The 12,063-nt window shown below is 39.2% G+C and overlaps 1 protein-coding gene across 3 annotated transcripts in view; it reads right to left on the bottom strand.

Annotated features, from left to right (window-relative positions):
* Nucleotides 1–12,063, bottom strand: part of gatad2b (GATA zinc finger domain containing 2B) — a 78,036-nt gene that overhangs the window by 29,334 nt on the left and 36,639 nt on the right. For all 3 annotated transcript variants that reach the window (XR_009796378.1, XM_061829550.1, XM_061829464.1), the window contains 4 exons: nucleotides 8,120–8,497; nucleotides 3,663–3,792; nucleotides 3,240–3,371; nucleotides 395–523 (listed from right to left, as the gene is read on the bottom strand). Coding sequence is in view for 2 of the 3 variants with exons in the window: in XM_061829550.1 (XP_061685534.1) it covers nucleotides 395–523; nucleotides 3,240–3,371; nucleotides 3,663–3,792; nucleotides 8,120–8,496 (768 nt within the window). In the remaining variant the exon portion in view is untranslated. The remainder of the gene's footprint in view (nucleotides 1–394; nucleotides 524–3,239; nucleotides 3,372–3,662; nucleotides 3,793–8,119; nucleotides 8,498–12,063) is intronic.

Genomic DNA, 12,063 nt, shown 5'->3' with positions numbered 1-12,063 from the left:
GTCAAACGCATGAAACGCACATGCACTCAAAGAAATTCATTCTGATCACAAGGCTTAACGCAGACACACAATTGTATATCTATCTGCTGTAAACATTTACGAATTGTATAAGCACTGAGAAAAACATACCGGATCATGAACTGATGTTAGCCTAAGGGTTAGGTCCAGGTTTGAATCATTTGTTGTTGAACATGGATTATGTATATGCATAATCCCAAAGCATCAAATTCATGGACTTTTCATAGTAAAAATATTAGCATATTGATAATGAGGACTACTTGAAATAATTTCAATCCCTCCAGGTAGCAGGTCATATTTCTGCAAAAATAATATATTTGACACCAGTGTTGAGGTTTAGGTTTCTAAATTAAACATCACAGCAATGTGTACTAACCTGTGCAGTGCGGAGGTTCTGTGGCTCGGGATTGTGCATGCCTGGCCGTATCGGGAGCTTCCCAAATCCAGGGGAGCCGTGGATGGAAGGGGGCTGCCCAGAAGAGGCAGCGTTCTGGACCACCGATACCTGCATGCATGTGCGATAATTCATATGGAAATCTTCATGTTAAAAAACAATGTTAACAGAAACAATCTGTCGCAGAAGAAACATTTGAAAATCTTTATTAAAAATGCACCATAAGTGTGCATGTGTGTGTACATGCACATATGAGCTCTTAGCCTACTCGTCAAGAAGCATCACTTCAAGAATATTTCCTTGAAACTACAACTCACAAATTTCCCATCAACCAAGGGCTGAGGCGCCATCTTGTGGCATCTTTTGGGATTCAGAAAGACCACAAATATAAGTGCAGAGGTAAGCTTCCCAAAAGCTATAGGATACAGTTCAAATATTATAGTTCAAATATTGGAACAATCAGGGCACAGTTTTAATTTTGCAATTAACTGACCACATTTGTGTTTAACCCTATCACTTGTGTCTGATACACAAGTTAGAAATACACATATTTTGGTGAGTAAAATTTATTGTAAAAGATTGGCGGCACAGCGGGCGACTGGTTAGCACATCTGCCTAACAGTTCTGAGGACCAGCATTCAAATCCCGGATCCGTATGTGTAGAATTTGCACGTTCTCCCAGTGGCTGTGTGGGTTTTCTCCCTGTACTCAAGTATCCTCTCACATCCCAAAAATCATGCGTGGAAGGTTGATTGAAGACTCAGAATGGCCTGTAGATGTGAAGGTGTGTGCAAAAGGTTGTTTGCTAATACGTGCCCTGCGATTGGCTGGCGATCAGTTCAGCGTGTACACCCGCCCCTTGCCCAAAGATAGCTAAGATAAGCTCCAGTATGCCAGTGACATAGTGAGCAAAAAGCGGTACAGATAATGGATGGATGAATGATTTAAGTGAAGATTGACTCAGGCCTTGATTTACTAAAGTTTTATACACGCAAGAATGGGTGCAATCTTGATTGCATCTGAGTGGCAGGTGCGGAGGCAATGAGAGGTGACGCGGAGAATGGGTCTTTTCTGTTCTTTTTTTTAATTGCCAGAGAAAAAAAATTATCATATAATCTACTCATCAATGTCATTTCAGAGCTTCTAACTGATCTTAACCTTGTCTGAGGTACTGAAGCACCCATACACACATTCACCAAACCTTTCTTCATAAGGAAAATATGTATTTTTTTCAAACTCAAAAAATAGGGATACATATTATTAATGCAACAAAAATTAACCTTGCATCAGTTGCACATAAAATCACTGTACCAAAAACGAAACAGACAAAACTTAATTTCATTTCAAAAATTTCATTTAAAAAAAGCATAACTCAATGAATATTTACTGCAAATAAATAAAAATAAATACGTGTGATTTTTTCCATTTCCTTATGTCAAGTCAAAAGCCCCACCTGAACAAAGAAAAGAAAAACTCTGAGAAAAAAAAAAAATCAAAGAGAAACTAGGCTCAGTGGGTCGATCTGCCATTTGAGTTGCAATGAAGCAACAGAGAAGAGGGGCAACTCCAACTTGAGAACTCCGCATCTGAACCTTAGCAAGTGCCGTTCTCATATCGTTTTTGCAACAAAGTCTGTTGCTTTTCTCCATTTTTATGTCTACTATCTTCAAAAAGGATCGCTCGCAAAGATACGTTGTAAGAAACTGCATGAGAACCTCAAGGGCTTTCTCGGCAATATATAACAATGCTCTGATTCGGCGAGACCAAATATTATGGCCGCACAAACAGAAAAATAGCTTTTCAGGTGTGCTGTCTTTTCAATTATACAGGATGGGAAGCTATGTACAGTGCATCCAATTACCTCGCACTCAAGGCAAGTTCAGTCCGACAAAACAACATATTTATGTGGTTGTTGGCGTCCCCAAAATTACTGGAGTGATTTCTCCACCGTAACTCAGTTATTTCCTCACAATAAAAAGAGTTACAGAAAGCACAAACCTCTTATTTGGAGGTTTGGGGATTCTGTTCAAGGCTCATTCTGTTGTAATTTGTTTTCAGTATTTATTCACTTCAGTCAATGTAAAAATGAATCCTATAAGTAGATTTCAAGTCGGACTTGGCCAGTCTGAATGGAATTTCTTGCCCCAATGAAGTCTTTTGCTGATTTGGCAGTGTTAAGCGTTATCTTGCCGCATTATGAAGGCTCTTTGGGTTAGTGTGGTTGCATCATAATAAGCACAAAAAATATTTTTGTAGGCTTCCGAGTTCAATTAGGTCCTTCAATCACGTGCTATCTCATCAAATATGATCCATATTATCACAGACGTTTCATAAATGAGGTTCTAGAGCTTTTTTCCCCACCAGTTTTTACTTTTTAAAAATTTTCATCTACATACAGTATTTCCTGAATTAAAACTTCACAAGTGCAATACTTCATCCAGAGTGGACTCATTTAACTACTGTACATGAGTCAATATATTAGAAACACAACTCTTGTGTTACCTCACCTGATGGAAAAAGTGGTCATAATGTGGGACCAGATGGTGGATCCAAATATTATAAATATTCCCCTATTTACAGCAAAAAAAACAAACAAACGCTGACACAGAATTAGGAGTAACTGGGGGATTAATTAGCCAGGCCATACATTTTGAGCCAATATTTCTGTAGGACCATACAACTTTTCAAATCTCATCAAGACCTGTGCGCATTCCCAAATGAAACACAAGATGCCCTAAAATAGAATGTGATGACTATGACACTGGTTTGATTCAAGGGGAAAAGGATTTGCTGAGGAAAAGATGACTTTCAGCCCAAATCTACTGACCTTCTGCACCACATTCTCCTTCTGCATCTGACTCTGGCGGAGCTTCTTGAGCAGCACCAGACGAGCCTCTTCCAAACGCAGCTCCTCTCTTAGGGCTTTGATCATCTGCTGCCGCTCCTCTCCGGTCTTACCCTGCAAAATACACATGCAACCGATGTCTCACACAAACATTTGGTATATTCCAGAGAGACTATTGTATATTGTTTTATTTACTGTGTAAAGTGCCACGCAGTGCATCTATTGATGCAGTGCCCTATTAACACATTAATTATCTTGATTAATCCTGAAAAATTAAGGCGGAACTTTTGACAGCCCTCACAATGACATGTTAATCAGAGTTAAAAAAGATGTGCAACACAAAATGAATTAATTAGCGAGTGACTTTCCTGCACGCTGTGTTCTGTGCACAAGGGTTTACTTTACCTTGAACATGTCCAGGTTTGCATGGTTCAGGCGCTCTTCGGGATGAGGTGTTGCTCTGGGACTGGATGCCTCATTGTCTGACAGAATGATAACGTCTGGAGACGGAGTTCCTCTATCATGGTCTGTGTCACTGAATGGAAGGGGGGAAAAAACAGTCGATTGAGTGAAATTCAAGGAAAACTAATATCATGGAGAGGAAGCAATATGTTAACTTTCAAAGATCCTTGCTGTATAGAATATTTTGCAGCTCACAAGCCCACCTTGCAGCAAAAAGCTTGCTTTTTAAATATCATGTTCTGGTTACAGCACAGGTGGATAGCTGTCAAGTGGCAATGTGCTGTCAGGTGATAATACAAGCCTTTGCTTATTGCTCCTGTGTGGTATAAACCCGGAAAGGAGGGGGTTGAATCCAACCTGTGAGGGACTATCAAAGGCAGGACAGAGGCTGTGTGAAAGAGAACAGCGGAAAGCCGGGACCGGTATGTGAGTCACATATCGAATCATCTGTTTGCTAGGAACTGTGTCGCTGGGTCAATCCATACAAAAACACTGCATGACCCAGTGAGTTCTGCTCCAACTGTTACTCTCCAATACTGCAATTTTGTGCAAAGTCTGGATGTAATATGGGATAAATGGAAAGCTTACAGATTTTGCAATAGACAGCTTATTTCTACACATACTGTGTACCGCTGGTAACAGTGCAAAAACAGCAAAAACATCGCCTGCAAAGCTAACTGAGGTTTTACCATAACATTTTGATTGTTGCATTCTTAATTCAATTTACTTTTACGTTGGAAGAAATAGTATTGAAATCCAAACGAAATACAAGTGGATCAGTGGCCTGCACTGGATTGTGTTTGGTACCAAAATAATTGGAACGTGGATGTCTTCCATTGTTTCCAGTGTTTACTGTTTCATCTTCCTCTTTGCTGAATTTACTGGTGAGTTTCACTGTGTTGCATTGGTATGACGTCATGCTATTTATGTAACTGATGCAGCTATCAGCATCCGGTCTACAGTTGTGGCGGATTGTCCCCATTACTTCAATTACAAGTTGAACTGCAGTTGAGATGCAATAATTCAGACTTGCATCTATACTATCAGAGCCAAACACTTAATATCAAGCAGTACCTTCATCAGTAATAACTAAGATTTATATTTTCAGAAATATGTTTACATATTGATTAAATGTACAGTTTCTTTTCTTTTCTTTTTTTTTAAATTCTGGAACAAAACACACTTGGATACATGAATGAACACACCACCAAAGATTTTGGGGTATTCTATTTAGGATGAATAAAAAGGCTTTTTCCAGTTTGAACTTTTGGAATCATTAAATGACAAAAACCTGCGCTTAAGGTCTCTCTCTCAAACTCTGTGTGGGCTGCCCTATTTTATAAGTCCAAAGCAGCTGAAGAATCGTTTAGCCAAACCACCGAGATTCCTCACCAGCACCATACTTGCTCAATTACAGAGTTTGGGAAAATTGGTTCTGAACTTCTTCTGTTTCACAGTAATGTACCCTGCCAAACAGAAAATGTTTTTCTGGACCTTTCAACAACTTGTGTTTGTGAGCCATCACTCTTTCAATTGCGCCACAAAGTATGAAGAGTCAGACATAGTCCACTTGATACTAATCAGTAATTAGGAAAGGAATCATTAACAAAATCAACATTGCATTATCCATGGTGAGTCAACAGGTGTAAAACTGCAGGATAAAAAGTAGATTTTTAACTATTGGCTCAAGTAATCAAAAGTGGATACTGCAAGATAACGTGTACAACAAGAAGACAAAGTAAACGCTACTTTATTGTCAGTCTACCAATGTTGCTGTTATGCCATAATTATTTGTGTATAATTGTACTGTGAGAGGTCGAGACTTAAAAAGAAAACTCTCATATACAAAAAAACGCTCTTGACTAATCTAACAATTCTGATTTCGAAATGTAAAATAATGTACTTAGAACTGTGTGGTGCTCCACTGTGGTTCGTGTGTCTCTCAGACTCAACGGTCCTGGTCATTACATCTCATCTTTACACACGGACCACTGGACAGTATATTAGGTAGTTGTCAGCAAGTGACCATGAAGTGGTGGGGGTGGGGGGTGGGGATTACACTGTCCTCAGACTCATAGAAGGACACTTATTTGTCATTTGACAGTTCAGATGCATTGCACCAGGAACAAATTTCAAACTACACGTTTTCTTTTCCATCCTCACCACATTTTTCACCCTTTTTTCTGATTTCAAATACTTTTTTAGCCACGAGAAAGAATAATAATTTTTTTTAAAAATTCAGAAAAATTTCAATAGTCACAGCACAAACAAGAGGATCACTGTTTTCATTAGCAAAACAAAAACAACATAAAATGTATTAATGTCGAGTACAAATCTAGACACTGTGCTTTGAAAAGCCTGCTTGTGCAATTTTATCATAATTGTATGTCCAGAAATAAACAGGCAGGACAAATTACATAGGGTGCCTGTCAGACTTCAGTTCCATTCTTTATTTAGCACTATTGTGGGCATTCAATTATTTTTTTGATTGTTTTTTATTGTCTGAAAAACAAAATAAAAAACACAGAATGAGCAGCCTTGAAGAACAGCTGATCTTTGTCAGAGTTTGAGTCATGTGACCGAGGAACCCACTGGCATTTTAAGGGTATAGAGCTCGTGCACTTGACATCACAGTTTCCACGGCGCCATATTGCCGGTCAAACTTAACTCCTCTGCACTGCGGGAGCTGTTGAACCAGAGCAGATTTTTCAAATTGCCCGACACCTGTTGTGCTTTTGGCTGTCACAGCAGACAAGACAGATATTCAAATAGATCATTCAGTGGAATACCAGTTGAAAAGAACAGAAAATATTGATGGATTCCGGCAATGAAACATGATGGATGGCGGCCAACCAAAATACACACACACACGCGCCTGTGTAGCGATCGCTTCATTTCAGGTCGGAATTATTTGTCTATACCTCAAATTACCAAGAAGTATTTATAATGCAAAGTTAGATCATTTGAGAACAATGCGTAATTAAAAAAAGAAAATAAACCACCTATTGCAGCAGAGAGGTTAACGTGTGGCCGCAATCGCTTCAGTGTACGTTCCGTGGAGACAATTCCATCCTCTTTTTTTTTTTGCAATTATTGTTAATGAATGAGAGTTTGTGTAAAACCAGGGGTCATTTATTTAAATATTGGTATTTGTATTGAATATCAGCTGGAAAGATCAATGGATTTTGGCAAAGGTTAACGTATCGCCAAATACGCTTCCGTGTTAACAAGCAGTCTCCCCGTTGAGAACAGATCCAGCAACGAAGTGTTTGTATGCGTTCATACTTATATACCCTTTCAAACTTTTCTGTCTAAATCTTGACGACTTACTTGTCAGATACCTGTGTATGTCCAGTTGTCCAAGACAAGCGGAAGCGAATTAACAGTCCAATTTCTTACCTGCGAAAACATTGACTTCGGCATTGAATATAGGTCCTCTATGCCAAGTGTCTCTCATTTTCCACGTACTTTTGTTTATTATTACCTTCTAAAAGTTTAATGGTATTGGACAAAACTCTGGGTGTCATGCTGTAAGACATATTGATGTTTCTTCTCAATGGACTTAGCATTGAACAATGCTTTGTTTGACTGACAATATGGACAGTCAAGTGATTTCGGTGACATAGGTGCACGAGCTCTATACTTGGTTACTTAACATTGACAGTAGGAGGACAACGCAACTATAGCCCAGCTCAGGTTGATGTTAATGTGAAACACTGGCAATCTAAAAAATATTTGTGGCATGAAATGAGTACCAAATTGTGTTTTTTTCCCCTCAAAGTATTGAGGTTACTATTTTAAAATAATATTTGTAAAAAACTTCATCACACAGCACAAGAAATCATGATCAGTTAATGCTGTAAGTTACACTTTTCATTTCATTATTGGGCCAGAAGTATTTGTCTTGTTGTAGCCAAGTACGACAGTCGTTATTCCGTATCAAAGTCCAGAAAGTGAGCCACATTGCCCGGGGCGCTCCACAGGTGTTTGGTTTTTGAGCACAATTGAAGAGATGGCACGTATTGTGAGGGCGCGACGTCACACAATCGGCATTTATCGACGATGTTATCATTGAGTCGATGGTGATAGTTTGTGACCTTGTGACACCAGCCCGAACGGCGTTGTGATAGCGTTGATCTCACAGGCTGCGGGAGTCTTTCGGATTTGGCTACTGGAGGTGGGTAGCCGCCCAACACGATGTAGCCGGCGATCCCATCGGGAATGGTCAACCGAAAAAAGTATTTGTCTTGAAAATATTTACTGTAATTCTGACTTTTCTATTACTTTAGCGGAGGTTAATGATTATGATAGACGACGGCATGTTTCATCTTAGGAATCAAGCTCCGGTGTAAATGGATGGCCACTTGGTTGACAGCATATTATACTAAGATTAATCTTACCATCTCCGTGCGCTCATGTCCACCGGCTCATCCAGAATGTTCTCCTTCCCATTCTTACTAGGTCCAACATGGCCGCCATGTCCTCCCAGTCTCAGACTCCCATTTAGTTTTTCTTCATAATTGGTACCCATGAGGCTCTGGTGATGAAGCGTACTGGCACCAGGGCCCTTTCCATCTCCCAGAGGACCGGCGACCTCCAGGGCGGCCAGGTCGGCGAGATCTTTGCGTTTTAGCAGCGCCAACATCTTCAGGCGCTCCATGGCCTCGTGGCCCTCCATTTTGAGGCGCTTGGCCAAAGCCTCCTCTCGTTCGTTGGGTGACTCCAGACCTCGCTTCAATAAGTTCAGCCTTAGTGCCTCCTCAGACATCTGCTCCATCCTGGAGACAGGACACAACTCGAGGGTTAGATAATTATGCAATTTGGAAGCCAACTTAAAGCAATATGGATAACATTCTATTACCTAAGAGTACTTTGGCATCAGGCAGTACAGCCAACCAAAGACTATTAAAAATGTATCCGTGAGTCACACTCACACACTTGGTGACATGTTCCATTACTGAACACACTGCAGTTCATCTCAATTTACACCCACATACTTCGCTTATGTGCCAGAAACAGGAGAGCACCAAATATGGATGAATTTGCTGATGAAAATAACCCCTCCCAATAAAGGTACAATTAACCTCCTGTTTGAATAACAAGTGATTAGTCATTACATAAATTACAGACTTGAAAAATGAGTGTTTAATATTGAATAATGCAGGAAAGTGACTGTTCTACTTCCACTATAACGGAAGTGCAGTTAAAATCACGGCAACACGGATAATCAGCAGCTGATCATTCAGACAGAAGTGGGTTAAATAGAGCGTGCTAATAATAGCTTGGAACTCTGAACTCGACAGTGATGAATATTGGGATTTCCGCTGTGAGGGAAAATGCCCTTACTTGTGATACTCTACCGATATGGGTCGAAAGCACGCAGAATATGCGCAAATAGACCCAAATGTACAATTTTTATTCCAAATATATTTATGACGTCTAGAATGACATTAGAAAGGGTTAAATTAAGAATGATAGCAAAATGAGTCTTATGCGTGAATTACATTGGTCATGTGACTGGTTAGAGGACTGAGGAAGACACTGTATGTCAGAGGATGGCATGATAAAGGAGAATAACTCACTGCATACATTCATCTCTTCAAGTCTTAAAGGTGACTTGATTGATTGATGTGACAACTGTACACCAGAGGCCCGGTGCGGTGAAGCACCTTTTTAACAGTGAGTATCAGCTGGATCACGCAACAAGCTCATTTCCCATGACATAATACACATTTGACAGACGAGTAGCTAAGTAAGTAAGGTTGCTTTTACATAATCACACTTTTTTTTCCCCACATAAATTTAAACTTTAGTTCTCATAACATCTCGGGTGTCAAGCGAACTCTGGTGAAAATTTAGCTATGAGGACAAATTGATCTGACTTCGATCCACTCCAACTTGAACTTTCAGGACCACCACAGCCGAATGCCACTGATCTGTCGCAGTGTTCAGTGGGATTCTGCCACAAGTTCTGACTGGTTGAGCGCCGGCTACTAGTTTTTCAGCAATTGAAATTTTCAATCACAGGTGAAAAGCACTGCAATGTCACAGATGTAACACACACACCTCTAAACATTTTAGCAATTCGGCAAAAACAGATTCAGTGATTTATGGATTTTTGTTTCCAATTTTTTTCAATTTTGATTTTTGGGGGGAGAACCAACCCCGAAAACGCTCATTTAACATTTTTGGTGGGCTTATAACTTTTTTTTTCTTCCATCTATTCTTTGTATCACCGGCCGATCACAGGGTAGAAATAAATACACTCTCATTGACATCACTAGACAATTTAGAGTTGCCATCCATGTTTTTGGAATGTAGGATGAAAATTAAGTACCCTGAGAAAACTGAGAAAACACAAGCATACACAGGGGAGAAACATGTAAACATCACATAGAAAAGCTGGAGCATGGATGTGAAACCAAGAACTCTGATTTGTGAGGTGGACATGCGGACCACTGGGCCACCATGTTTTTTTTTGTTTCAGTGCAATAATAATGGGTGTCAATAAGATGCAGATTTTTGTTATTTGCGGCTGGGGCTGGTCCCTGTTGTCCACGAAGAGTAGGGATCCATTGGATACAGTATAAATATATGTATTGTATTTGAGAATTTTATATCTACCTGTGGTTAAAAGCTAAGCATCAAGAGTCTGTCGCCGATACGCCAGATAACTTTTACAACAAAAATTCCATTTCCAGTGAAGAAGCGACATCCAGCCAGCCACTGCCAACCCATACAAACAGTATTCATAACTTGTCATGATCCGAATGTGATTTAAAAAAAAAAAAAAAAAGGGGGCCTATCAAATCATTTTCATCTGATTGCACTGGGTGAACACGTTCCCTTTTTTGCTTTTCTTTTTTAATTTTAAAGATCGCAAGTTAACTAAATTATCCTGAGGTACTCCCTAATGGAACAGGACTAAAGTTTTATTCTACACAATGTATTGTTTCAAATTTGTGCGGTGGAGTGAAATATCCCCACTTTGGCTGATATTCCACAAAAAGGCTGATTGAAAATTCAAGCTGCTAATTATTAACCCCGGTTGGGCATCTAGTCGTTGATGATACATGATTCCCCCCACCCCCCGCCCATAATAATGCTTCTCGTTGACACAGAGTGAGAGAACTACATTACGTACACCCGGTAGTGCTAGCACTAGTTTGGTAGGCTAAATTATGTTTTGTTGCCTGCTTGTGAATTGTATTAAAAGTAAATGAACATACATAAAGGGTAACCCTAAACGATAAAGCAAAGTGATCGTAAAAGATTTTATTGCAGTAGTCTGACATAGTCCAATTGTGAAATACCAAATTTGCTTCATTAGTCTGAGCCAGGCCTTACGTGTTGCAAAAAAAAAAAAATAATTTGCGTGTCAGATATTTACAGTACTACGTCAAAAGACGTGACAAGGCTAAAAATAAACCACATTTTCTATTCAAATATATTGTACAAGATGGCGACGTGAAGTATTTTTTTTGCAGAGGCGATCAATGATGTAATTGATCAGATCAGCGAAATATGACATTTAAAGCCGATAATGATAAAAGTGATTATTGGCTGCTACCGCTCAGATCAGTGTAGTCTTATTTTGATGAAACAAAGATAATCAGTTTGCTTTTTCATTATTATTATTACTATTGTTGTTATCATAATATAACTTAAAATGTACTTTTGAGATGCTCAGAGTCTGATGTTTTGGACAGTCTTAAGTTACCAAAGCTGTCAAAATGATTAATTGATTATCAAATATTGTGATTGAGTAATGCAATAATCAATTAGTTTTCGATTAATCATTGGACCTCTACAGTAAGCACATCATCAAAGCAAGAGTCCAGAATATTCAGCGAGAGAGAGAGAGATTCATTCCATTATAAATAATATTAAAAAATTATCAAATTAATTTTCAACATGGTAAATCAATCCCTAATGCCTCCCCTATTCAGGACAGTTTCCTATCATTCAGGTTGAAAGTGCTCAGGCATGGGCATCTTGTTCTGTAAGTAGCTGTCACCCATGACAAGGCATTATATTAGAGGTCAAACAATAAAACCATATCAGTACCTTAAGTGACAGAATTAAATACCAAAACATACACTTTTGCTTCTAAAGAAAGACCTTTTCTTGACAGTGTTATCAATACATCCATCCTATTGATTGTTTGCCCCAATAGATCCTTAGGTGCAACCCCTTTTCTTTTTTTTTTCTTCCATTTATGGTATCCTTCTCACATCAACATTATCCTCTTGAACACAGAAGAGGGTGGTAATGATTACACAACAAAGCCTTCCCTGTTACTACTTCGTCACTAATTAATTTGTGACGCAGTGGCGGAGCAGAC

Source organism: Syngnathoides biaculeatus, chromosome 1 (genome assembly GCF_019802595.1).
Source record: "Syngnathoides biaculeatus isolate LvHL_M chromosome 1, ASM1980259v1, whole genome shotgun sequence".
Taxonomy (NCBI): domain Eukaryota; kingdom Metazoa; phylum Chordata; class Actinopteri; order Syngnathiformes; family Syngnathidae; genus Syngnathoides; species Syngnathoides biaculeatus.
The sequence above is the reverse complement of the archived record's forward strand: the minus strand, read 5'-3'. Positions and strand labels throughout refer to the sequence as shown.